Source organism: Podarcis muralis, chromosome 15 (genome assembly GCF_964188315.1).
Source record: "Podarcis muralis chromosome 15, rPodMur119.hap1.1, whole genome shotgun sequence".
Classification (NCBI taxonomy): Eukaryota; Metazoa; Chordata; class Lepidosauria; order Squamata; family Lacertidae; genus Podarcis; species Podarcis muralis.
In genome coordinates this window covers 41,890,536-41,916,652 of record NC_135669.1, presented here as the reverse complement: position 1 = coordinate 41,916,652, position 26,117 = coordinate 41,890,536, and the positions used below count along the sequence as shown (strand labels likewise).

Genomic DNA, 26,117 nt, shown 5'->3' with positions numbered 1-26,117 from the left:
TCACCCCCAAAACAAAAAAACCCAGTTTTATTAACTATCCTACATGAAACCAGTTTCACGCCGCCTACTAGAGAAGGAGGCAGGCTCATCGTTGTTTAGCCACAATTTAGGGAAACCTGATTCCTGGACAGCTGAGTGGCAGGTGGTGGCTGCAGGCGGGACATCGCTTGACACCTGTCAGATTTTTTTCCCCCAAAGCAGCAGGGGGATCAGGGATCCTGAAGAGAGGCAAAAGCAATCCAGAGATCCAAAGTGACTGGCAAGGAGAGTAGGAAAACGCCCAACTGGCTGAACATTTCAGTATGTGAAAGTTAACATCGGAAGAGTCCAGCTGTGGAATCAGTCCAAAGGCTGGATTTGCCTATGTGATGTCATCACTGAGGGCAAGCGAAGTCAAATGGCGAGTGAGGGCAGCGTAGGAAGAGGCTGGCCACTGGATCATTTACTCTTGTTCTCACGGTGACCAGCCAGAAGCCAGACTGGGCTATATGCTGCCATCACTGAGGGCAAATGCAGTGAGATTGCAGTCTTTATGGTTCTGAGTACAGTGGTGCCTCGCAAGACGAAATTAATTCGTTCCGCGAGTTTTTTCGTCTTGCGATTTTTTCGTCTTGCGAAGCACGGTTTCGGAAAAGTTTTGGAAAAGCTTCAAAAATCACCAAAGTCTTCAAAAACCTCAAAAAAGGCTACCACACCGCGTGCTATGAGTTGCTCCTCGAAGTCAAGTCGCATCTGTATTAACGGTGTTAAGAAAAAGGAAACAAACTTGCAAGACGTTTCCGTCTTGCGAAGCAAGCCCATAGGGAAAATCGTCTTGCGAAGCAACTCAAAAAACCAAAAACCCTTTTGTCTTGCGAGTTTTCCGTCTTGCGAGGCATTCGTCTTGTGAGGTACCACTGTAAAGAGCTTTGCAACTAAGTTGTGGTTTTCTTCCCCACAGAGCAGAAAAGACTTCCTTATACCAAATCAGACCATTGGTCCGTCTAGCTCAGTGTTACCTGCACTGACTGGCAGTGCCGGGTTTCAGACAGGGGTCCTGCCCAGCCCCTGTGGATTGAAGCTGGGACCGTCTGCATGCAAATGCTCTGTTACTGAGGCTCACGTCTCCCTCTTTGTCTGCGTCTTGCCCACACAGAGGCTCACCTTGCTGTTTATCTTTCTCCCTGTCCCAGGCATCCCGACCCTCATAGTCCTGGACCCCAAGGGGGACGTGATCACGCGACAAGGCCGGGTGGAGGTGCTGAACGACATCGAGTGCCGGGAGTTCCCCTGGCACCCCAAACCCGTCCTGGAGCTGACCGACTCCAACGCCGTCCAGCTGAACGAGGGACCTTGCCTCGTCCTCTTCGTAGGTAAGGGATTCCCCCAACTGCGGCAGCCGCTTCCTCACCTGCCTCTTCTCCCCCGCCCCCCACTTAGAAGGTTGCAGAGATCAGAAACAGCACCTCTCTTCCTGAAAGTTGTATACCGTATTTTTCGCTCTATAAGACGCACCAGACCACAAGACGCACCTAGTTTTTGGAGGAAGAAAACAAGAAAAAAAATATTCTGAATCTCAGAAGCCAGAACAGCAAGAGGGATCCCTGCGCAGTGAAAGCAGCAATCCCTCTTGCTGTTCTGGCTTCTGGGATAGCTGTGCATCCTGCATTCGCTCCATAACACACACACACATTTCCCCTTACTTTTTAGGAGGGAAAAAGTGAGTCTTATAGAGCAAAAAATACGGTAAGTGGCTTTGGAAATTTTCCAGTCCTCAAGATTGCAACACACACCCTGTTTCTAGCCAGAAGCAACATACCAGACGTAACCTCAAGCCTGGGGGTCAGGTGTGGCCCTCCATATGCCTCTGTCTGGCCCTTGGAACTCTCTCCAAGCCATGATCCTCATGGGTCATTTTCAAACCCTCCTTGTTTTTTGTTTTTTAATGGGCTGGAAATGTGCCCTTGAACTCTGAGCATGCCTCTTTGCTTGCTTGGATGGAGAACAGAGGAGGGAGAGAGAATGTGAATGTGTTAGAAACTAGAATACCATACAAAGGCAAAATCTGCATTTCTTGCTCTGCCCATTTTCCCCCCTTCCCCTGCCCACTTCTAGTATGTGGCCCTCGGGAGGTTGTCCAGAAGGGAATGCAGCTCTCTGCCTGAAAAGGGTTCCCCATCCCTGGCTTAGTGTGCTCCCCAAACCCTGGGGTCGCTGTTAGGCTTTCTCCTCAACCTGCAGCCATAGGACAAGTCTTGGGTTAAGGAGGAGAGACTGTGACTCTGTTCCTGGGCTTGTAGGCATGGGGAAGCAGTGGCTCTTTGGCCATCACTGGGCTATAACTCCCATCATTCCTGGTTGTTAGCCACACAGGCTGGAGCTGATGGGAGTTGTAGTCCAACATCTGGAGGCCACCCTGCTCTGGTAATCCCGGGAAAGAGCAAAGCAGCTGCGATCTTCTCTTCCCTGGTGTGTTCCCACTAGCAAGACAGCTGTTGTTTCCGGTTCTGAATCTGGGTTAGGCCTTCCAGCCCAGTGGAAATCTCCGTTCAGCATGAGGCTACATCTCCCCCCTGCAAGCAACACCTCACCCACCCACCCACGGTGATGTGGTACCTTAATCGGATGAGCTGTTCCCCTGTTGCAGCCATGCTGTGCCTGATCCGTTCCCTTACAATGGCGGCACTCCAAGCCTCACATTCATCCGTTTCCTGTTTCTGCCCCTGGAGTCTTCTCCCCCTCCACCCAACCGAGGACTCAAGCTGTGTCTGAATGCGGTTGTCTGTAACCCCCCTGGAGTGCGGGGCCAATTGCGCTTCTTTCACGGCACGTACATCTAAGCCCCCCCACCAACCCCAACAGCTCTCGGTTTGTGTCAGCGGCCGTGGGGGGAAACGGGGGCGGTGAGTGTAACACCTCCCCACGTAATTAATTCTTTTGCTTTAGATTTGAACTCACGCTTAACCTTTTGTAAAGCGCTGTTTTGTCTGCAAAGTGCTTGAAAATACACAAACGCTTTTTCGCACGAGCGCACACTCGAGACCGTTTAGTGCTTGGAACGGCTCGTCTTTTGCAACGCCGCTTGTGTAAGCTGTACATCTCCTGCCTTTATCGCAATTGTGTCCTTCCCTTGCGAGGTGCTTAGGCACACACACACACACACACACACACACACACACACACAGGAAGGCAGACAGACCCACGGACACGTGGATATTCAAACCAGGCTCTCGCCATTTTGTTCCTGTTTTCTGGTTGTAACAGTACCAAATCTGGGTTTAAATGTGCTCAGATTGCACCATTGAGGTTTGTTTCGCTCTGAAATGTCACCTCGCCCCCAGCCCCCCAAAAAGTGTTTTGGGAAATGCAAAAATGGTTTCTCATACAGTGAATTGGATTAGGGAAATAGATAGATAGATAGATAGATAGATAGATAGATAGATAGATAGATAGATAATAGATAGATAGATAAATAGATATAATTAAGACTTGCTGCTGCTTAAAATGCTACAACAAAATGAATCATACAATCTTTCACAATGCTGTAGGTGAAATGTATTCTGAATGGGAATGTCTATACATGCTTAAATGCAAAAAATAAAACAAAATGATAACGTCCAACAAAATCAATGTGATGGATTGTGCTTAATGGAGGCTATGTTGCAATCAAACAGTATATTGATTTCATTACAGAAATAAATAGCACTGAGACAGTAAGTTTGTTTTGTTAAAAAAAACCAAAAAAACAACCAAAATGATATATCCAAATAGATGCCTGATCAACAGAATTCATGTCTGTTGATCAGTCATCTCTTCAGGTAGATCATTTTATTTATTACGGCTTTAAGCATGTATAGCAGTCCCCTTCGTTTTAGTGGAATACGTTTTTATCTATGTCCTCATCAGTTCTCGAGGTGTGTTATATGTGAAACAAACACGATAGTCTCTGGTCTTAGACGAAGTTGTCTTTTTTTGTCCTACTGGGATGGGGCAGCTCTGCTCCTCAGCCTAGTTCTCCCCCTCACCGCTGCCCCCTAGTAATTCACCCTCCTCTCCGCTTTCTAGCTCTCTGTTCAAGCTGAGCTCACTGTGACCCTTCTTATTTATTCAGCAAAGCGCTGCTGCGTGAGGGTCCTCCAGCCCACTGGGAGCCTGACTCTTGTAGCCGGGGGTGGGAATAGATTGTTGCGCTCCCTGCGGGTGAGTGGGGAATGATTGATAGGGCGGCCCCGTCTGGCTAATGATGGACCACTCTGGAAGAGAGTTATCCCAGCAGCATAATAACATCCTCCCCCCTTCCATGCTTGCCTGTGGGGCAGAAATTCAGCGGGGGAACAAATAATCCAGGAATCGTTTCCAGGGGTTCGGTTAGAGGGTGGATCGTGCTGTGTCCTTGCGGGGTGAAAATGACCTAGAACTCTATCTGTTGCCATGATGACAAATGTCAAGCCCTCTGCTAATGAGTACCTGTCATTACTCTGCCTAGGGAAAACCTTGTCCTTTTTCTTTTTTTTTGACTGGTTTAGGGCTGTTGTTGTTTCTGTATTTCTTTAAAAAAATAAATTTATATATACATGTATACTGAAAGCTTTAGTGATGCTCCATCCCTGTATATATATAATCACGGCGATCAATAATTCAATTAATCCAGCCATCCCATATCAAAAGGAACCTATGCTAATTGTGCAATTAATTCAGCTGAATATTTGAAAACCTTTCAGTTTACCCAGTTTCATTCCACTTTTTTATATTTTCCTTTCCCCCAGATTGATTCTAGACCAGTGCATATTAAAATACCAGACAACGGCCCCTTAATACAATAAAAGTGTGCTGAAAATGACAATGTAAACATAATAAAACTGCAAGACAGTCCAAAATTTTAAATGCAGTCGTTAGCTACAACAGCACATGGTTCGCAAATGCTGTTTTAAATTAGCCTGAATGAATGACAGCAGTTAATATTTCATCTGTAGCTCTTCTTCGTAGTTTATACATAACACCAGTTATTTAAAAAATCTTAATACAGTATCTTTCTTTTTTATTTCATTACTTGTTATACGTGTAGCAAACAAGACTGACAAAGTATTCCAACAATTCAAAGAAAGAAATTGTTTTTCTGTCTTCCTTATATGGTTTATTTTATGTTATTTTTGTTTATAGCCTGCTCTCTGAAAAAAAGAATAAGTAGACGATATGGGAGTTAGCGCATAGCTATGGTTGATGAGGCTGTTTCAGCTTCTTTGTCTTAGCCTAGTATACATATTGACTCGATCTGTGGAACTGGCACCATTACAGGCGCCACATAATACTTGTTCCACCTTCTAGGAAATCCACTATTTAATGTGGCAAAATTCACCCTTTGGAACTCCCTGCGACTTGACATCAGGCAAGCATCTTCATTGTACACTTTTCAGCACCCGCTAAAAACCTTTTCGTTTAGGCCATGGGTTGGGTCTAAGGCCCGGGGGCCGGATCCAACCCAATCGCCTTTTGAATCTGGCCTGCAGATGGTCCAGGAATCAGCGTGTTTTTACATGAGTAGAATGTGTCCTTTTATTTAAAATGCATCTCTTGGGTTATTTGTGGGGCATAGGAATTCGTTCATATATTTTTTCAAAATATAGTCCGGTCCCCCACAAGGTCTGAGGGACAGTGGACCGGCCCCCTGCTGAAAAAGTTTGCTAACCTCTGGTTTAGGCAAAACCAGACATGACATGTAGAATGCTGGCATGTGTTTTAATCTGTTTTTAGCTTATCGTTGATTTTAGTTCTTTTTTGAATGCTTTTCAGAGAACGGTTTTTACTGATAATTTTATTGGTTATGTGTTTGTTTATTTACCCACCCTTCACCCTAAGGTCTCAAGGTGGATTATAGCAGTATTGTATTATTATTTTCGTAAACTATTTTGAGGTTTGTGCTTAAAAAACACCACATTAAGTAAAGTAGTATATAATTTTTTTTACAAAGTAAATAAATAAAGTTAGATTGGGGTAGCCACTGTGGCTCCCTCCAGATTTTGTCGGCTGCAAACCCCTTCATCCCCTGACCATTGGCCATTCTGGCGGGTGCTGATGGGATTTGTCACCCGACAGCATCTATACCTCTATAGAGATCTTGCTGTTCTACAGCTGCCCCCCCCCTTCACCTCTGCACCACTCTGGCTCCTGAAATTCCTCTTCAGGTGCTGCTGCTGCTGCTATTATTATGATCATTATGATCATTATCATTATTATTTTCATTTCTATGCCGGTTTCTATTTTTAAGGGGGGGAAATCTCAAAGCTGTTTACAACACATTTAAACACCAAATAAAACAATCCAGAATGAAACATGATTGAAGAAAGTCAAATCTGAAGTATACATTCAAAGCAACATAATTAAACCGGAATTAAACATTGCAAGGGAGGTCAGCTGCAGAATGCACATTTAATGCCGCAAAGTCAACAACAAGAACAACAAAAAGGAATAGGACAACAACAAAAAGGGATAGGGACAAGGGACTTTTGAAATAGTCGCCGTGAAAATCAACGGGCAAGTTACAGGTGCCTTCTGACACTTGAATTGCTGCTGCATTAAGTTAGATACCAAAAACGACACCCTCCCTCCCTCCCTGTGGCTTTCCAGCAGGCATTGCTCCCATGTTTTCCGAACATCTTTGCACCCAAATGGACTAGAAAGTTGATTTTTTAAAAAAGAAGCTTTTTATTCTCTGGAATCTAAGTTTTGGAGCCAGGACCACATCATGCATTCTTAATAATAATAATAATAATAATAATAATATCTTTATTGTCATTGCCCCCTCTCGGGGACAACGAAATTCTTGCCAGTATTTTCATGGGGTTGTGATGAGACGCAGGACTTGGCTTCCTGTGACACGCACACACACACACACCCAACACACACACAAACATTTAAAATTGCTCTAAAAGTTCCCCAGATAATTCAGCTGTCCTTTCAGCTGCGGGACACCCTCCCCTATCGATCCAGCCCGACAGCAAAGCCCTGTTTTCCAGTCCCCCGTCTCTCCATCTCTCTCTCCTCATGACCCCCCCTCCTTTAAATTAAACACCAGGAGCCTCAGCGCAGCTTGGAGGGGGGGGTGTATGTGTCTTTACACAGAGCTGCATCTGTGACTATTATTAATCAGCTTTGTGCCGTATATGTTTGCCACCTACTTGGGAGGTCAGCCTGGAGGCACAGGAGCTGGAGCGCAGCCAATTAGCTTTGTTGGTGGGGGGAGAAGGGGAGAGAAAAAAATTAATCCCATTATTAATCTTTCTCCCCGAATGCAAACACGGAGGGTGGGTGGGATTGTCTGTGTCTCCAGCCTCTCTTGTTCTCTGTTTAAATTTTTAAAAAATCGAGAGGAACAGGGAGCTCATCTCACGGGGTCTTTGCAGGCTGACATCCCATGGTTGAAATTACACAGCCAATCCAGACACAAGCACCGCAACATTCAAAACGTTCCTAATCGAGTCAGCAGTGTGGCTTTGGCCTTCGGGGCTCTTGCGGGTGAGGCCTGCGCATTCCAGCCGGCTTTAGACAAAGAGACTGTCAAAGCCCCAAACCGCTTCCCTTAACTCGGAGCAGGTCGGAACAGGGGACTGTTTGTAGAAACCCCCAAAGCAGTGATCTACTTTTAGGAACGTGGGAAGCGATAACTTTATATCAGACCCTGTTAGACAGATTGCCCTGTTAGGTATTCATTTATATTTTTAAAAGTACCTGGAATTGGCTAGTTTTGTTTTTAGAGATTGTTTTAAATTCAGTGCCCTTCAGTGCAAGAGGCAGTAGGCTTGTGAATCACCAGGAGGAGGGGATCACGAGTGGGGGGGGGCTGTCACCATTGCACCCCGCTTCCCATGTGGGCTTCCCTGGCCCCTGTGAGAACAGGATGTCAGGCTGCATGGCCACGGGCTTTATCAAGCAGGGCTCTTTTGTTCATGTACTTGATTTCGCTTGCCGTCAGTGATGGCAGCATGGAGCCAAATCTGCCATCTGGTTGGCCACTGTGAGAACAGGATGCTGGATTAAGATGGGCCTCTGGTCTGACCCAGCTCTTCTTATAATGTTCTAAGCTGATTGAAGAAGTGTGTGGGTGTGTATTCGACGCTTTTCAGTAACAAATGCATGCCACAATTTCACATAAGTATAGAAAGCACCCGGTGTGTGTGTGTGTGTGTGTGTGTGTGTGTGTTGTCTTTGCTGTACCATTCAGCTTCCATGTAGCTGAAACTGCACCATACACAAAGCCCTCCCAGGATACACAGACAGGAGTTGCTTTTAAAAGGTGAGGACTGGAACCTTGAAGCTGATGTGTATCATTTTTCCTCCACATCTCTTGCTCTGCAGATTCTGACGACGACGGGGAGTCCGAGGCCGCCAAGCAGCTGATCCAGCCCATTGCCGAGAAAATAATTGCCAAATACAAAGCCAAAGACGAAGAGGCTCCTCTGCTGTTTTTCGTTGCCGGAGAGGTACGGCCAGGGAAGGGGGAGCCGCGGCAGCGGGGGAAAGGGGTGGGTCTTGCATGGGCACGTGACACAGTTCACTGCTAATGTTTGTGGGCTGCTGATTCCTCTTAGGGAGGGCATCTGTGTTAAAAGCTGAAAGCTGCAACACTAGGCCATCTGCCCCTTTCCCCAGTGCACCCTGGGAAAGGGGCAAGGGTTCTTGAACAGAACTCAGCATCCTCACCAGCCTACAAGACCCAGAATTCCTCAGGGGAGAGGCGAGGGAAGTGTCATCAGCCAAGGGCTGTCAGTGATCTTCTAAGGGCCACAGGCTTGGGCTTGGGGCGAGGCCAGAGTGAGCGGAGCAAAGGATGCAGCATAAATTTGTAGAGGAAGTTACTTTCCAGCTGCACCAAAGTCAGAGGTGTCTCACTCTCTGCACACTCACAGAGGGGAGGGGATGTCCTAGGGAGAGGACCGAGGGCCAGATAGGGAAGCCCTGAGGGCCGATCTGAGTTTCCCCACCCCTGCTGCTTAAGGCAAAGCTGTGATTGCTGTCCCAGGGTCAAAGAATGCAAGCTGTAAAGCTGCTGGTTCAAATCTCAGGCCAGCCCAGCCGTGAACTTTCTAGGTGGGCTTACAACTTTCTTGCAAGGTAGGAAAGCACTACTATCCTCATTTTACAGATGCGCTTCCTTGCCCTCCCTCCTGCAATACTTATAGGTAATAGCTTGACTAAGGCCGATATCATGCCAACAGCAAGTAACCAAATAGAAGTCCTACATAGAATATACCATCGCAGATTACAGTTCATGGTTGTGGCTTTAATACAGTTCAATATTTTCTCAATGAATAAACGGAAACCTTGCCTATCAGGTGAGAAGCTTAGGCTAGACCACTTTTCACGGACACGGTAGCTTTCTATGTGGAACAAATTTAGTCTGGAGGAGCATTTGACTATGTGATCCCTTCCCTTCTTGTATCCAGTTTGATGTGGTTCAGTCCAGAAACGGGAACTTTAGCATTTTTCCTGCTGTCGGTGAGCAAGCGAGGCTTTACAGACTGTTAGCTTAGGCCTCCACCTGCCTCCCCAATCTGCAAAAAATAATACTGGCCCTCCTTGCAGGTTGGTTTGTAAGGATTGAGAAAGCCAATGTCCGCAAAGCACTGCACCCATTTTAAAAACATGGTTTTTAAATCATAGAATCATAGCGGGGAGGTGTCACAAGGGTCATCTAGTCCAACCCCCTGCAATGCAGGAATCTTTTGAAGAGTCTCATGCTCTACTGACTGAGCTATGCACCTTTGATTGTTTGAGAAGCACACAGTCCAAACACTGTCCCAGGCGCATGGTTAGGGTGAAGGCTTTTGGGAACAAGATGAGGTCATGTCCGTTGAGATTTAACTTGGAAACCTGACCCAGTTGCTCAGAGCTTTACTTATATTCAGAAGTGGCAAGCCTGTGTGTGTGTGTGTGTGTGTGTGATGTCAGAGAGAGAGAGAGCAATTTTGTTTGCCAAAGAGTTGCAAGGGATCACTAAGAGAATTTTCAGCACCCTGGACCAAACTCAAATCTGGTTCTTTGCACATTCTCAGGTGTCCTGTTGTCTCCTTATGTGTGGGCTGCTGGCAGTCAAAAGGGGTTTGTGTATAACCCCCGTGTGCCAGGACATTTCCAGACTGCTGACTGCCGTCTCCCTTCCAACCTGGCTCCCCTCCGTAGCTTTTGCTGACCGGCTTCTATTTGGATCGGAGCCGTCAGGTCTTCTCATGTACAGCTGTACCTTGGAAGTCGAACGTTCCGAAACGTTTGGAAACCAAAGTGCAGCTTCTGATTGGCTGCAGGAAGCTCCTGCAGCCAGTCGGAAGCCCCATCGGACATTCGGCTTCCAAAACAACATTCGAAAACCAGAGCACTCACTTCCGGGTTTTGATCGTTCGGGAGCCGGAACATTTGACTCCCAAAGCGTTCTGGAGCCGAGGTATGACTGTAACTAATTTACCACAATTAGTTTGGAACAGAGCCTCCCTGTCCACAGAAAGTCTACCTCTGAATATCAGATTCCGGGGACACTGCAATAAATGGGCCTTTGGCCCGATCTAGCAATGTGATTCTTAAGTTCTCTCACCCCACTCCTTTTTTTTAAAGGAGTTTTGGGGGCTGAGTATGTAAATTAGGGGGCCTTGTCCGAGACACGGCTCAGCTTTTCAACTGGGGGGGGGGGGGCGAACGGGACATGTGGCCATTCCCCTTGTTTCCCGAGCGAGCCAAACGAACGCGGCGTTCCCTTCCTGCCAGAGACCACCCCTCGTTTTCCAGGCCTTTGTTGCTCCTCCGTCCATAGGCTTCCCCCTGCCCCGCGACCCCTAACATGTTTGAAATGCCTGCCTGCCACCCAGCCCCGGGGATTTCTGAATGCGCTCCTTGTTGTAAAAAAAAAATGCCTTCTAAAACAAAGGTCTCCAGCACCCTATTCCCTCCCTCCCAGATAGCCCCGGGAAATTCCCTTCTCTCCCCCCCCCCTTCCTCCTGCTTTTCTCCCTCTCGCTCTCCCCCCAAAGCCCCTCCACGGACCAGCCCCACATTGACAAACACAGCCCTTCATTCATTTCCAACACCATCTGCTTGCAGGCTCCCTGACAGCCGCCTGAATGACCCATTCATCACCCACGCCGTAGCTCCTGGATGACGCCCCCCGGCGTTGTTTTGCGCTAACCCTGCGAGCGAAAGGGGGCTGCGGGAACATGCACATGCGCGGGGGGGGGGGGAGGAAGGGCGGCTCCCACCACGTCCACCGCATTGATTTACGGGCACTGCGCTTTTTTGCGGTGGGCGGAGCTTCCCTGCGCCGTCTCCCCCCTTTTAAAAGCAAATAACAAACGGACAAGGGAGGGGTGAAATAAATAGGGGGCAGTGAAAGGGGAGGGGAGACTCCCTAGTCCCGCACCTGTTGGGCACCGATAATACAGGGTTGGCGGGACCCGCCCCCTCGCCAGCTGGCCTTAGCCCCCGAAGGTGCTGGGAACGCCCTCTTGCCTCTGGGGACCCGACACGGCGACCCCGGGGGGCTTCTTGGGGCACGGAGGGTCCTTTGTGGAAGACGGAACAAATGTCAAGCCTTTTTTTGAGGCCCTCTGGGCTGGTCGGAGAGAGGGAATCGGAGATTTCGGAGAACTCTGATCCCGGCATCTGGCAACAATGCCTCCTCGCCCCCTTCGTCCAGAAAGCCGCTCCAAGATGCGGCTTCCATCCTCTATAATGCGCCCAGCACCGTTGGGTCGGCCTGAGGAAGATTGGTTGCAGACAATACTAGGGAAGGGGCAGCGTCTCTGAGCACCCCTGGACTTGGTTGACAATTCCTGCGTTTCCCCCCGTCCCCCCTGTTCCCGCGCCTGCGTGCTCCAGGCATTGATGGGATTTGGGGCGTGGAGGGATGGGCGCCCGCCATTTTGTCGAGGCAGAGAGGCAGACCAAGATGGATGGAGGTGGGGGGTGGGGGAGAGCTGCGGTCGAAGAAAGAGGGGAGCGCTCAGGGTTGGATAAGAGTGGACGAGTAATAAATAATATTTGCCTATTTAGCAGAGGAGCAGTTTAAGATCCACTGTGTCGTGATGGTTAGCTGATGAACCTGCCAAGGCACGTTGGAATCCAGCTCCCAGCAGCCCCAGCAGCTAGCATGTCTGGGATGATGGAAGTTGGAGCCTGGGGCTCTCTGGAAGGCCCTGGGGTCGCCATCTCTGGGCTCAGAGAGTAGAATCAGGGAGATCCGGCTTCAAATCCCCACTCAGCCATGAAGTTCACACTTTCCCTTGGCCTAGCCCACCTTCCAGGGGTGTCGTGGGGTAAAACGAGGAGCTGTATGCTGCCGTGTACTTGTCGGAAAGGTGGGATATTGATGCAGTTAATACGTAGGAGAGTCTAAGCCCTTCACGTGCCTAGGTTAGCCCTCAACAACATCCCCAAAAGGTAAGCAGTGGCCATGTTGCAGACAGGGCTGGGGGTGAAAAGCAGAGAGAGTTTGTGCTCCTGGCACTGAGGAGGTCCGTTTTGCTTTTCTTTTAATCGTGGCTGTCGTGTCTGCCTGCATCTCCTGCCAGAAAACTAGGGGAAAAGAGGAATAAATCTCACCAGGGCCTTCATGGCTCAGAATCCTTTCTCTCAGCCCACGCTAGCTGCAGTCACTGTGCCAAGACCCAAACAAAGCAAAAACTGCCTTCAGCAACACACAGACGTTACACACAAACAGATCCTTTGCATCCATCTGCTTCTTTATTAAGGTTTTTATTGCCCATTTCTTTGGCACTCCACCTTTATCAGGCAGGGTGGGCTGATCGGCCCGGGATATCGATGTTCAGGCCGCCTGTTCTGTGCGGGTGCCTGGGCACACCTCTTTTGCGCCTGTGGATGCCTTCAGGTATCTCTAACCAAGCCTTATGAGGGAGTTTGGGATGGATTCGCGTTACGGCAAAAGAGATTGTGACTAAAAATTAGGAAGAGCTTTCTGCCATTCGACAGTGGAGCGGATTCGCTTGGAAGGTGATGGACTCTCCTTCCTTGGAGGTTTTTAAACAGGTTGGCTGGTCGTCTGTCAGGGATTCTTCAGCTGCGATTCCTGCATTGCAGGGGGTTGCAGTGGATTAACCTTTGGGTCCCCTCCTGTGATTCTGTCTCCTGCACCGTTCTAAGCCTGTCCTTTTTTCCTTTTCTAATTCAGCCATGAGGACTAGATCCTTGGCTTGCTTTTTTTTAAAAGAATGCAAGTGGAGCTTCTCAAGATGCTAAAGAGCAACCTGTTGCTCCACTTAACCTAACCACAATTTGCCATGCTCTCTGTTCACAGCCTTTTCCCTGTCTGGGTGATAACAGAGCCAAAATAGATAGGGGAACTCTTGCTGGCTTCAGTCAGCTGTGTGTGTGTGTGTGTGTGTGTGTGTGTGTGTGAGAGAGAGAGAGAGAGAGAGAGAGAGAGAGAGAGAGAATGAGAGAGAGAGAATGGGAGGAGACCTTAACCTTTGGCCTGGCTTTCACCCTTTATAAGCAGAGAGGAGAGGCGGGGGCACTATGCCACAGACACCCCCCTTTGTACTGCCCCCCCCCCCGGTTTTCATTGTGGCTTGACTGACAGGCAGGGTGAGAGGGTCTGCAAGTACAGACAAAGGGCAGCTTCTTTTTTCTCCTCCCCCCCCCCCTCTACACCAGGCCGCAATGAACACAAGACCCTCCTGCCTAGTTGATGATCATATTTATTTTACATGGTACCAGCAGTTCCTGAGATGTTTTACAAATAAGCAAAAAAATGTGTGGGGTTGTTTTGGGGTATTTTTTAATGTTCCGCACCGAAAAGGGTTTGCAATCGGATCAAAGGCCCCTCTAGTCTGGAGCTCCTAGCTGCAACGGCTGTGTTCCCCCCTCTGCTTTCAAAGGCACACTGCCCCTGAATAACAGTGGGTTGGGGATCGCAGTGACTCCTGCCTGAAACTGTGCAGAGCTGCTGCCAGTCAGTGTAGACAACAGTGAGCTAAATGGACCATTGATTTAACTCTGTATAAGGTGGCTTCCCATACTCCTGCATAAAGCATTCCTTTGTTCAGAACCACGAGGACTGGAATCTTTTAGAGGGACACAGGGAGCTGCTGCTACTCCACCTAGCCCAGAATTGCCTTTTCTGACGGGCAGGGGCTCTCCAGGGTTTGGGTCAGGGGGTCTCTCCTAGCCCTGCCTAGAGATCCTATTGGGGATTGAACCTGGGACGTTCTGCATGCAAAGCAGGGGCTGAGCTACAGCCTCTTTGTCCCCTTTGCAGACAGAAGGTCCCAGACTCACTCCCCAAAGGGCATCTCCAGCTAGGGCTGGAAATATCCCCTGTCTAGAGAGCTGGTGCCAGTCAGTGCAAGCAATACTGAACTTGGAGGGAGCAAGGGGATAAGGTAACTTCCGGTGTTCCTGCCTCTTAGATTTTGGGATAACTGATCTCTCTCGTCCATCTTTTGCAGGATGACATGACCGACTCCCTTCGGGACTTCACCAACCTCCCGGAGGCTGCTCCTCTTCTCACCATCCTGGACATGTCTGCCCGTGCCAAGTACGTCAAGGACGTCGAGGAGATCACACCCGACATCGTGGAAGCTTTTGTGAATGACTTTCTAATGGACAAGCTTAAACCGGAGCCCATCTGAAGAGAAGCAGAGGCAGGGTTGAAAAGGGGAGGGGGCTTCTTTTTTCCTGCCCCCACTCCCAGCTTGGACCTTATTTAAAAAATTGCAGGATTTTTTTCCTCTCTCCAGCTCTGTGCACAACGTTAACTCTTGACGTTCTAGTGGTGCCTTGTTTTTTCCAAACACAGCAAGTTTCTCTCTTCTTGATTTCCCCTCCTTAACCAAACTCTTTTTAAAAGGTGCTGCATTTCAGCTGGGAGGTGCTGGTCAGAGGAGGCTTGGCTTATAGTTTTCTGGGTTGTGAGGGGAGGTGGGAAGTGGGAGGTTTCCCAAGAGCCCAGGTGAAGGGGAAGTGATGGATTTCCCACGGTCCCAGCCAGAGCTGTGGCTGCATTCTGTTTTTTTATTTAAAAAAAAAAAAATCTCTACTGGTCACTCATGTAACCTGTCCAAACACAGATCCTTTATCAAAGCCCAGTTTTTCCATCTTTCCAAGATGACAAGTGACATACAAGCACCCACACCTAAATCCGCCATATGTAATATTTTGGGGGAAGGGTAGGGTAGTTAACCCATCAAAACTGTTTGCCTTTCGAGGCTGAAGAAAAATAAAAGCTTGCAGAGCAGGCCACTGCCCTCCTGGCTATGTTCTTTTGAGGGGTAGGGGAGTGAAGCTAGGATCCTCTAACAAATACTCTGTATCTTCTTCCAGCTGAACTCCCTTAGGGTGTCTTTCAGCAGGGAAACAGCATCAGGTTTCCTAGGTGAGGGTCACCTCTCCAGCTTTGCTGGAATGCTCCGGGTTCAAAATGCAAAAGCATTTAATGCTCACCTGTATTGCGAATCGAATCGAATTTTCTCTCGCTTCCCCTTGAATCTTCCTACAACTTGGATCGTAATCCAGTTGTCCATGCCTTTCTCTCTTTGGCAATTTGTACACAACAGTTGCATCTTGGGAGCCTGTAGTTGCCAAGCCACCTGAAAGGTCAATATTAAAGACTCGGGAGCCCTGGGATAATGAGATTTCCTCGAGCCCCATATCTGCCATGCAGGGCACATGGGGAGTCATGGGATGTGCCCGTGGGGTCTCTGTGTGAGATCTTGCTGGTGCTGACCGTATAAATTGAGATGGGCGGTGTAGGACAAATTAGAGGCCTTGGGAAATGGTTGCATCCTCTTGCGCTAGCTTTTGCCCCGGGGAGGAGGAGGTATTCTTGCATTTTTTAGCCTAGCTTTGAAAATCAGCAATTTGACTTCTTTTAGGAATGACCAGGCGCAATTCTAAATCGAATGGAAGGTTGTTCACCCACTGTTTAAAACTTTCAACCGTGGGTTGGTGGGGTGTTTTGGTAGTGGCCTGTTTTTGCTAAAATTAGCACCATTTTGCTGCCCCTCAGAAATTCAAGCAAGTCAAGACTGGCTCAGTTAAGTGGGGTGTCGCCTGAGGTGTAGTCCGCCATTTGCCCAAACGTTCAAGGGCTCAGAGTAAGGAGAGGAGGGGTACACATGACTTCCCCACCCTACTGCGTTGTGTGGCTTAAAGATATGCAAAACTTTTAAGTCACATTTGTTCAAGTGTAACCAGAAGCTTCTGCCTGGTCAGGGACCCCAGTAAAACGAGCTGCCTGGTTGTGAGAGGCGTCTGTAGCTGCCATCCTAACATTCAGGCCACTAGCAAGTAGAGAACTTTCCAGTCGCTCTGAATTGTTGAATTCCACCTTCTGCTTTGCAATCAACTTTCTGCAGAGTGCTTTCTTCCACTGACTTTGAAATAAAACCCAGGACTCTCTTAGGTATTTTTCTCCTCCCTCGCCTTTTTTTCTTCCTTAATCCCATGTTAAATACATCCCCCCCCTAAACATGCAGCTGATAAAAGCTTGAGCAATTCTCGATAGAGGTGACTGTGATGTTTTTAGCCGTTTTGGCAAGCAAGGTGGGTTGGGTTGGGATTACGCTGGGATAGCACAGCCAGATCCTCTCTCCCCAACCCCATCGTCTCTCTCTCTCTCTTTCTCTCTCCCTGGCAAAGTTGGACGTTGTAAAAAACAAACAAACTTGTACATGGTGACTGGAACTTTGTAATAAAACCCGTTCTAGTAACGTCAGCTCGCCCAGAGTGTGGTTTTGCTGTCAAGGCTGCAGAGGCAGGTTGCTAGAATGTGGGGACGTGTTTGGGCAGGATAGCGTGGGAGAAGACTCTTGAGAGAAACTCATGGCAAGGGGCCTCAGGGCAGATCCGCCCCCCCCCCCGTTTTCTTGCAACATGGAGGTGATTTGTTGTGTTACTCCAGATGTTGCTGGACTACAAGTCCCATGATCCTTGGCTGGGGCTGCTGGGAGTTGAGTCCCACAGCCATTCGCAGGGGCTTCTCATTTGCTCACCCCGTTAAATTATCATATGCAAGAGACCTTGTTTCCAGGACCTCTGCTTATAGATAATACCCAGGAGCCTGGAGTTTATAAAAAGGCCTTGAACAAGTAGAGTGATGCTTTAGGCCACAGGTCCAATAGCTAGAAAGTCCTGCCTCCTCCAGGCGTCCCTCTTTCTGCAGGATGCAAACCAGGATGGGGTGGCGAAGCTGAATTCGCCACTGCCTAGAGCAAGGGTGGGGGAAGGGACTCTGTGGCCCTCTAGCTGGAACCCCAACTCTATGATCCTTAGCCACCCCTGTGGCTGATGGGAATTGAAGTCCAACAACATCCAGAGCAGGGGGCGATGGCAGCTCTGGCCTTCCGGATCTTGGAGGAGTGCTGCTCTCATCCTTGACCATTTACCAAACTGCCCAGAGCTGATAGGAGACTAGCCTTGGACCAGGGGCATCGCAGGTGCACCGATCCTGTCCAGGAGTAAAGGAGGGTAAAGAAATCTGGCAGTGCTAACTACTCCATGTAGAGTCCCCACCCTTTTGCCATCAAGTGCTTCTGCGAGTGTTCTGCCACCTTCTGGTGAAAAAGAATCTTAGCAGTTTGAGAGAAACACGTATATGGTACTAATAATTTTCCAAAAGCTCCTTTTGGAGGAGCCAGAGTGGCAAGGGTCAGAGCTGGAGGTTCAAAAAGAGAGGAAACATTTAAAAGACATTTCTGGCAGATGGCAGCATTCAGGCTTCCATTAAGGGTGGGCAGAGCAGAGCAGACACCTGTCAGTCCAAACTGGCTTTTACAGAACGTTTAAACCTTGCTGGCAATCTGGAATGAGGAGAAGCCTCCGTGGCTTATTAGAAATACACTCAACAAAGAGAGAGGGGAGCAAATCCAGAATTTATTCTGTACAACTCCACATAAACAATGGGAAGATCTCTTTTCCCAGCAGAAAGAGATTTAAAAGCTTGATCTTTAACCAGGATGACCGTTTGGCAGGTTTGTCTTTTAACTTATTGGCTTAATGCACTAAAACGTTATCTGGGTAAGAAACCTGTGCATCTGATTTGGACAAAAGAAGAGATTGGGAGGGCTAGGAAGGAAATAGATGGAGATTCTCCCCCCCCCCCCAAATCAGGAGTTTATAGGCTCAGCCAGGAAGGGTCATTCAGCAGGAGAGAGAGACGCCAACCGGAAAAAGGCCTGAACAAACACATTGCATTGTGAGGAGGGACTACGGCAAGGGAGCCTGTGGCAGCTTGAGGTCACCCGCCACAGGCGACAAGCTGCGCCGTGCCCTTGGCAAGGGATCAGAGAGGACCTGGTGAGGTCACCCTAGAAGCTGTGCCAGAGGCTGAGTCACAGACCCAGCAATTCACCTTTGCTGCCAGAAAAGGGAGGAGGGGGAAAAAGATGGGGTGGGGATGAAGCTTTTAAAAAAGTACACGCTGGCAGATGCCACAGCCCTGGGGTGCTTGGCTACATTGATTTTGTGCCAGCTTCACAGGGTGAGGGCCTCCGGGCCCAAGGCAAAAGCTTTCTTTGTTATCTCTGAGTTTCAGAATTCAAAACGCATGCAAGATCTGAGAGTCTGGATTGTACCCCTTTAGCCAGCCAGGTATGTGCGCTTGGGGCAGGGTCCTATTCTGGAATGTCCCTCGATAGTTGTTGTTTTTCCTATCAAAGTATCCCTGCATGGAGTTAGCTAGAACCTCAAGGAAAGATCCAAACATTTCCCCCTGAAGTGCTGGTTTTCTAGATGCAGGGACCTGTGGTTTTTGTGTTTTCCCACCAGGGGTGGAAGGAATTCAAATGCACAGGCACTCCACGTACATATGCCCCCATAAGCCCCAGTGACGCAATGTGGGGAAACAACCGAATGAAGCAGAAAAAGAGTAAAAATGGGGTTGAATGTTTCTGCTGGGCTTTCTTGCAATCACACTTACCTCTCCCAGAGAGCCCTTCCTGGCAAACAGCCTTTTGTAAACTACAGTCTCTTAAGAGACACTTGCCCCCTCCCTTCCTGTTCACTTCGGTTCTCTTCGGCAACCAAGTCAGAGAGAATTGGCTCTCCAAGATGGAGGGGCCAAAACGAAAGGGCAATGTTTGTTTCTCTGAACACCCCCACAGGCAAGACTCCGGCATCTATTCCTCAACAGTTCTGCCAGATCCCGGAAACGGGGTTTCTCCCCGCCTCTGATAGCTTCATCTGCCGCTTTCCTTCGAAGAGGAGGATGCTGGCAGCCATGGCACAGTTCAAGCTGTCCACGCCAGGGGCCACGGGGATGACCAGCCGCTTCCCCCCAGTGCTCTGGGCCAGCTGCCTGGCTTCCGTGCTCACGCCGTGGGTCTCCCCACCGATCACCACCGCCGTCGCGGGACCCTCCATCCAGGGCTCAGAGTAAGGCTGGATTTCCAGCCGGCCCGGTTCTTGCCTCTCGTCTTCGCTGCCATCCAAATCACGGTCCCAATCCTGCAGAGCCGGCTTCGCCTTCAGGTTGTAGGGCCGTGAGACCCAGCCATGGCTGGCGGCGTTCTCTGCCACTGCCGGTGTGGCCTGTGCCTGGGAGCAGTCGGCCACATGCACACAGCTGTCAGGGAGGAGGTAGCTTGGCAGGACCTCCCAGTCCAGGTTGGAAAGGATGGAGAGGCGGAAGTGAGCTCCCATCCCTGCCCGGAGGACTTTGGGCTCCCAGGCGTCGACGCAGCCTGGAGTGCGGGGAGAGGGAGAAGGAGAAATGTTAGAAGAGTCTGGAGCAGTCTTGTGGAGAATGACACACTGCTAGGACAATAGGGGTGGGACGCGGGTGGTGCTGTGGGTTAACCACAGAGCCTAGGACTTGCTGATCAGAAGGTCGGCGATTCGAATCCCCGCGGCAGGGTGAGCTCCCGTTGCTCGGTCCCTGCTTCTGCCAACCTAGCAGTTCGAAAGCCCGTCAGAGTGCAAGTAGATAAATAGGTACCACTCTGGTGGGAAGGTAAACGGCATTTCCGTGCGCTGCTCTGGTTCGCCAGAAGCGGCTTAGTCATGCTGGCCACATGACCCGGAAGCTGTACGCCAGCTCCCTCGGCCAATAAAGCGAGATGAGCGCCGCAACCCCAGAGTCGGCCATGACTGGACCTAATGGTCAGGGGTCCCTTTAACTTTAGTACAATAGGGACTTTGAAAAAGAGTGGGAACCTTTTATATTATATTTGCAGAAACAAAGAATTTTGACCTGATGGTAGGATTTAAATAAACATTCACAATTTTATGGATAGTGAATAGATAATGTAATAAAAGGAAAAAAATATGACATTTTTAGAAAATAGCAAAATATACTAATGAGGTTAGTAAATCAGAAATGGAAGTCGAGGGAAGTCCAAAAGGGGGGAGGGAGAGATGGTTATGTAAGCTGTATGTTATAAGTATATATGTAATGAGAGAAAAGAAAATTAATTAAAAAAATAAATAAAAGAGAATGACACACTGCTGACCTAAAAATATTTTAAGCAACCAGCTAATGACAGGTCTGTGTTAGCATTTCATTTTGCTTTTAATTTTTATTTGTATACCTCCTTTCTATATTACTATGCGCAGGGTGATTTAGAAGCTGAAGAAACAGCAAAGATCGCACACCTTATAACAATGTGATCCAATAAACAAAAAAAGGAGCTCAGGATTCAAGCACCAATGCATTCTCCCTGTGAGCCTTCAGGAATGCCTGACTGCCTTTAACAGTGGAGCCAAGCATTACTAGCCCTGCTGGTAGATGAAAAAGGCACAGCCCACTTAAGCACTCCTCATTCAAGGAGCCTCTTCGGCTGTCACTCAGCAGCTGCCAGCGAGAAACTGGAGCACTAGGGTTTGCTAAGAGACTGACTCAGGTTCAGTTGGCCCTAAAAGAGCTCTGAAATTTCCCCCTCTACCCTCCCCATCCCTTTTTCCTTTTATGGTGTGACTTTGAGATTGCAAAGCCCAAAGGCATGTGTTGTTTTTTAATTGTAACAAATGCTTCAAAAAATATGAATAGAAAAGTAAACTTCCTTTGGGGAGGCGGGGGGGGGGGGGAGGATTCTCATTTGATGAAAGCAGTCGCAATCCCAATTCCACAGATCTCTTTAAAAGATTAAAAGGAAGCTTTCCAGAAGCAAAGCCTGCCCCTTTTGCATATCTGAAGCCTTATCAAGTCCTTGAGTCAGGTCAGCTTTGGAGAGGGGCCCTGCATATCTTACAGCCATAGGTTTGGAAATGTGTCATAACAAAAGCTGCTTTGTTAAAGGGTTAATGGAAACAGGCATGTTGATGAAGAAAACTCAGTTACCCATCAGTCTTATCTCCTTGGAGCCAAACCGCCCCAAACCCATCAGGTTCTAGTCTATATAAACCTTTCTCAGCCTGGTGCCTTCAAGTTTGGGACAATTACCGTATTTTTCGCTCTATAACACACACCAGACCATAACACGCACGTAGTTTTTAGAGGAGGAAAACAAGAAAAAAATATTCTAAACAAAACAGTGGATGTATGATTTTTGTGGTTCATGCTGTGGCCACAGACATGTGATCTGATGGTGAGTTTGGGGTAGCCCAATGCAAAAATCCTGAGGATCCATGTGGATCCATGCTAAAGTCGCCCTAAAGTCGCAGGGGCGCTGGGGGAGTGAAGGGGAAGCAAGAGGAGAACGATGCCTCACACACACACAGACACACACACACACAGTATCAATCCTAAAGTCGCAGGAGAGGCAGGGGCGCTGGGAGTGGGAAGCAAGAGAAGGAGAACGACCCCCCCCCCTCTCTCTCACACACACACAGTATCAATCCTATAGTCGCAGGGGCGCTGGAAGTAGCAGGGGCGCTGGGAGAGTGAAGGGGAAGCAAGAGAAGGAGAACGATGCCTCACACACAGAGAGACACACAGAGTATCACTCCTAAAGTCGCAGGAGAGCGCTGGGGCGCTGTGAGAGTGAACAGGAAGGAGGAGGAGGAGAACGATAGCTCAAGCACACACACACACACACACACAGCCCCTACAGTGGCTGATCCAAAATCGGACAGCAAAAAACTGCAGGCAGGGACATAGAGCACAGGGCTGTTTTAAAGCAACCAGCCCCGATCTGCTTCTCTCCCTCCTCCCGGCTAGGCTGGCTGAAAAGCTTTGCTGCTACTTAGCAGCTCAGTGGAGAAGAGAGAGGGACATAGAGCACGGGGTTGTTTTAAAGCAACCAACCCCGCTCTGCTTCTCTCCCTCCTGCCCGGCTCGGCTCGCTGACAGGAGCCGCTTACACCCGCTTTGCAGTTTCAAAGAGAGCCACGGACTGCTCACAACTGCAGCGGATTCCCCTGCCATCTGTAGGCATTCGCTCCATAACACGCACAGACATTTCCCCTTACTTTCCAGGAGGAAAAAACTGCGTGTTATAGAGCGAAAAATACGGTAATTCCCATCAGGCCACAGAATGCAGAGAAAGAGAAAGAAGCCTGAGAGCAGGGACAGGTAATATTTCTGAGCCCTCTCCCCATCTCCAATTTCCAGCAACTGTTATTCAAAGGCATGTTGCAGTTTCTGATTCACTCTCTCTTAAAGCTGTCCAGGTTGGAGGCAGTCACTGCCTCTTGTGGGACCAACCACCTGGCCTCTGGGAAGACCCCAAACAGGTCCTGCCCCCAGGAGCAGAAGCGGAATTGGAACCCAGCTCTGATCTATCCATAGAGTGACGCTCCCCACCTTTTAGAAGCAGCACCCTGCTGCAGCCTGCTCCAGCTGCTGATCTTAGGAGGGTGCCCATGTTCCCTGGGTCGCGGATGTTGTCGCAGATCAGAGAGAGGGGCAGCGCATGTTCTCGCTGGACTTCTGGGTACGCCATTTTGGCGTGGTCTGGTCTGGAGAAGATTCCTGGAGGAAATGCAGTCAGGGAAGATTCCTTTAGTACAAGGGTGGAGGCTCAGACCCGCAGCCTCAAATGGGCCCCTCGAGACCCTCCCAAAGCCTCTCCCCAGGCCACACCCCCTACTGGCCCTGCTTCACACACCCCACGAGTGCCTGAAATTCTGGAGTGCCACTTCCAGTCAGTGTAGACACTACTGAGCTAGAAGGGTCAATACAGTCTGACTCAGTATAAGGCAGCTTCCCATGTTCCTCTTTAAACCAGCCCCTCATAAGGACTAGAATCTTGTTTTAATTTCAGGAAAAGAGCTGTGACTCCGAGACAAAGTACAGTGGTACCTCTGGTTATGTATTTAATTCGTTCCAGAGGTCCGTTCTTAACCTGAAACTATTCTTAACCTGAAGCACCACTTCAGCTAATGGGGCCTCCCACTGCTGCTGCGCCGCTGGAGCATGATTTCTGTTCTCATCCTGAAGCAAAGTTCTTAACCCAAGGTACTATTTCTGGGTTAGCAGAGTCTGTAACCTGAAGCATCTGTAACCTGAAGCGTATGTAACCCGAGGTACCACTGTATCAGCCTCTCCCTGGTTTAATTTCCAGCACTTCCAGCTTGGGCTGGGAATATCCTCTTGTCTGAGACCCTGCAGAGCTGCTGCCAGCCAGTGTGGACATTACTGAGCTCAGAGGGACCAATGGCCTGGCTGTGCATAAGGCAGCCTCCCTACGTTCCTGATGAACTTACCAATCACACCCTGAGATGTGATGACATCAGACCAGGTCTTGAGGTCTTCAAACTTCACCTTAACAAGGCTGACGCCTTTCAGCTTGTCCACTGGCAGCTCCTTCAAATGCTCTATGGCACTGAAGAAGAGTGTCTGGGGAACGGCGCCAGCTGCCAGCGCATCGGCGATGAGTCGCCTGCCCTCCAGCAGGATCTTCCCGTGTCTCTCGCGAAACGACCTGGACTTGGCAAGCGTCACCACTTTGCTGCAGAGAAACAGATCCGTCAAGCCCACAAACTTTTCTTCCCCAGGCTGGTTGACAAATGTTATCTGTAGCCCAAAAAAATGACAACCACCAAAAGCGATAGAGCACATCGGCCTGCTCAACCAGAGGTGCTTCTTCCAAGAGAAACAAATCCAAAATGTGCACAACTGTTTCCATTTACAACAAGCCCACCAATACCAGGAGAATGGTTGTAGCTCCACGGTACAGCCTCAGCGTTTCATTCACAAGGCTCCAGGTTCAATCCCTGGCGTCTCATGGGAGTGTTGCCTTCCTGAAATCATGGAAAGTCACTGCTGGGCAGTGCAGACAATTCTGAGCTAAATGGACGGGTTGCTCTGACTTGCTATAAGGCAGCTTTCTGTATCAACCCATCCAATCTCCATCACATCCTTCTGCAGCCTTTTTCTGCCAAAAAAAAACCTAGAGAGGATGTGTATCTATGGTGAGGGAGGGAAGGAAAACTTACCCTGCTTCCAGAGCCACATGGAAGACTGACTAAATGAAAGCCATGTGGACTTAGGGACATTGGGAAGTTGCACTGCCTTGCCTGCCAGAGAGCATCATTGCAAGGGCGAATAACCCAGCTCGTTTCCTTTCCTCTACCCTTCCCTTCTCCTCCAGCACCATAATTCAAAAGCATCAATTCTTTGGTGATCATCCCAGTAGTGATGTACGGAAGTGAGAGCTGGATCATAAAGAAGGCTGATCGCCGAAGAATTGATGCTTTTGAATTATGGTGCTGGAGGAGACTCTTGAGAGTCTCATGGACTGCAAGAAGATCAAACCTCTCCATTCTGAAGGAAATCAGCCTGAGTGCTCACTGGAAGGACAGATCCTGAAGCTGAGGCTCCAAGACTTTGGCCACCTCATGAGAAGAGAAGACTCCCTGGAAAAGACCCTGATGTTGGGAAAGATGGAGGGCACAAGGAGAAGGGGACGACAGAGGACGAGATGGTTGGACAGTGTTCTCGAAGCTACCAGCATGAGTCTGACCAAACTGCGGGAGGCGGTGGAAGACAGGAGGGCCTGGCGTGCTCTGGTCCAGGGGGTCATGAAGAGTCGGACACGACTAAACAACTAAATGACAACAACAACACCCTTCCCTTCTGTTTTTCCTTTCACACTGCAAATACTAAAGACTGTGAATCAGCAGACAGAGAAGACTGCCTTATGTTTTAATATACAGTTGTCACTTTTTTCAAGGTAGTTTAAAATAGCTTCTTATTCATTTATTATTATTATTATTATTATTATTATTATTATTATTATTATTATTATTATTATTATTATTATTGTAGTAAACCAGTGTGCTGCAGCGGCTGGAATGTTGGATTAGGCACTGGCAGACCAGAGTTCAACTCCTCTCAGCCGTGAAGCAGTCATGCTCTCCCAGCCTAATCAACCTCACAGGGTTCGTGTGGGAATAAAATGGGGAAAGAACCCTGCTCCTTGGTGGAAGGGTGGGGTTTAAATACAACAAACATTTCCATCCTTCTCTGGCTCCCATTCACCCAGAACTGCAACTCCCAGAGGCCCTTGCGCGCAGCCTTTCTCGCCTGCCCTGGTGGCTCTTGGGAGTTGTAGTCCCTTTCCCATTCGTCGCTTCCCGGCCTCCGCCCTTGCCCAACGACAACCCCCAGAATGCCTTGCGCGCACGCGTGGCCTTGCCTAAGCCTCTTGTCTCCGGACTGCGCCTTCTGGAAGCAAAGTTCCGCTTCTTTGCGTTCCGGCCCCTTCTTCTCTTCCTTCGCGGCCGCTGCCTTTGGGGCCTTGCTCTCCCAGCCGGCCTGGTCCCGAGGCTTCTTCGAAGGGCCGGCCTTGGGCTGAGGGGCGCCGGGGACGACCCGTCGCTGCTCCTCCCGCGTCTCCGCGACGGAGGGCAGCACGCGGACGGGGCTCCTCTTCAGCGCGCGGACCCCTCGCCGCCCGGCCGCGCTGCCCAAGGCCGGCCTGAGCAGCAAGAAGGGGGCTCGCGCTCCCCTCATGAAGGCCGCCATCTTGGTTACTGGCGCGGGCGTCGAGCGGGATTTCCCCTTCTCAGACTATCGCGAGATCTCCGTCACTAATGGCAACAGCGTCCTTTTTATATATATGTATACCGGCCCTAAAAAGCCATAGAGATGGAAGAGGGGCGTAAAAACGTTTGTGCGCAACTTCCGGGGGACATTCGGAAGCGGCCATTGGCTGAGAGTCCCTTGTAGAGCTATGGCATTGTAGAGTCATTGTTGCGATTTCCAGGCTCACACTTTTAAGACGCACCCGACATGGTGTTCACCATAGATGTATAAAGTT

The 26,117-nt window shown here is 49.2% G+C and overlaps 2 protein-coding genes across 2 annotated transcripts in view; one reads left to right on the top strand and one right to left on the bottom strand.

Moving 5' to 3' along the window:
• NXN (nucleoredoxin) overlaps positions 1-16,693 on the top strand; it is a 69,390-nt gene extending 52,697 nt beyond the window's left edge. The window contains exons 6-8 of the mRNA XM_028707566.2: positions 1,173-1,352; positions 8,332-8,456; positions 14,427-16,693. Coding sequence (XP_028563399.2) covers positions 1,173-1,352; positions 8,332-8,456; positions 14,427-14,609 — 488 coding nt within the window. The 3' untranslated portion in view covers positions 14,610-16,693. The remainder of the gene's footprint in view (positions 1-1,172; positions 1,353-8,331; positions 8,457-14,426) is intronic.
• Positions 15,001-25,908, bottom strand: MRM3 (mitochondrial rRNA methyltransferase 3). The gene is made up of 4 exons (XM_028707567.2): positions 25,494-25,908; positions 23,560-23,804; positions 22,658-22,825; positions 15,001-19,658 (listed from the first exon to the last, which is right to left on the bottom strand). Exons 1-4 carry the CDS (start codon positions 25,820-25,822, stop codon positions 19,102-19,104), a joined length of 1,299 nt encoding a protein of 432 aa, XP_028563400.2. The 5' UTR covers positions 25,823-25,908; the 3' UTR covers positions 15,001-19,101.
• Between the last annotated feature and the right edge of the window lie 209 nt (positions 25,909-26,117).

What these genes read in the sequence shown, in the direction of transcription:
- MRM3 (XM_028707567.2), bottom strand. Translation starts at nt 25,822, where the DNA reads ATGGCGGCCTTCATGAGGGGAGCGCGAGCCCCCTTCTTGCTGCTCAGG. An exon ending in CACATCTCAGGGTGTGATTG is followed by an intron (nt 22,826 to 23,559) that starts GTAAGTTCATCA and finishes CATTTCCTCCAG; the next exon opens with GAATCTTCTCCAGACCAGAC. An exon ending in CAGGGTGCTGCTTCTAAAAG is followed by an intron (nt 19,659 to 22,657) that starts GTGGGGAGCGTC and finishes CCCGCACTCCAG; the next exon opens with GCTGCGTCGACGCCTGGGAG.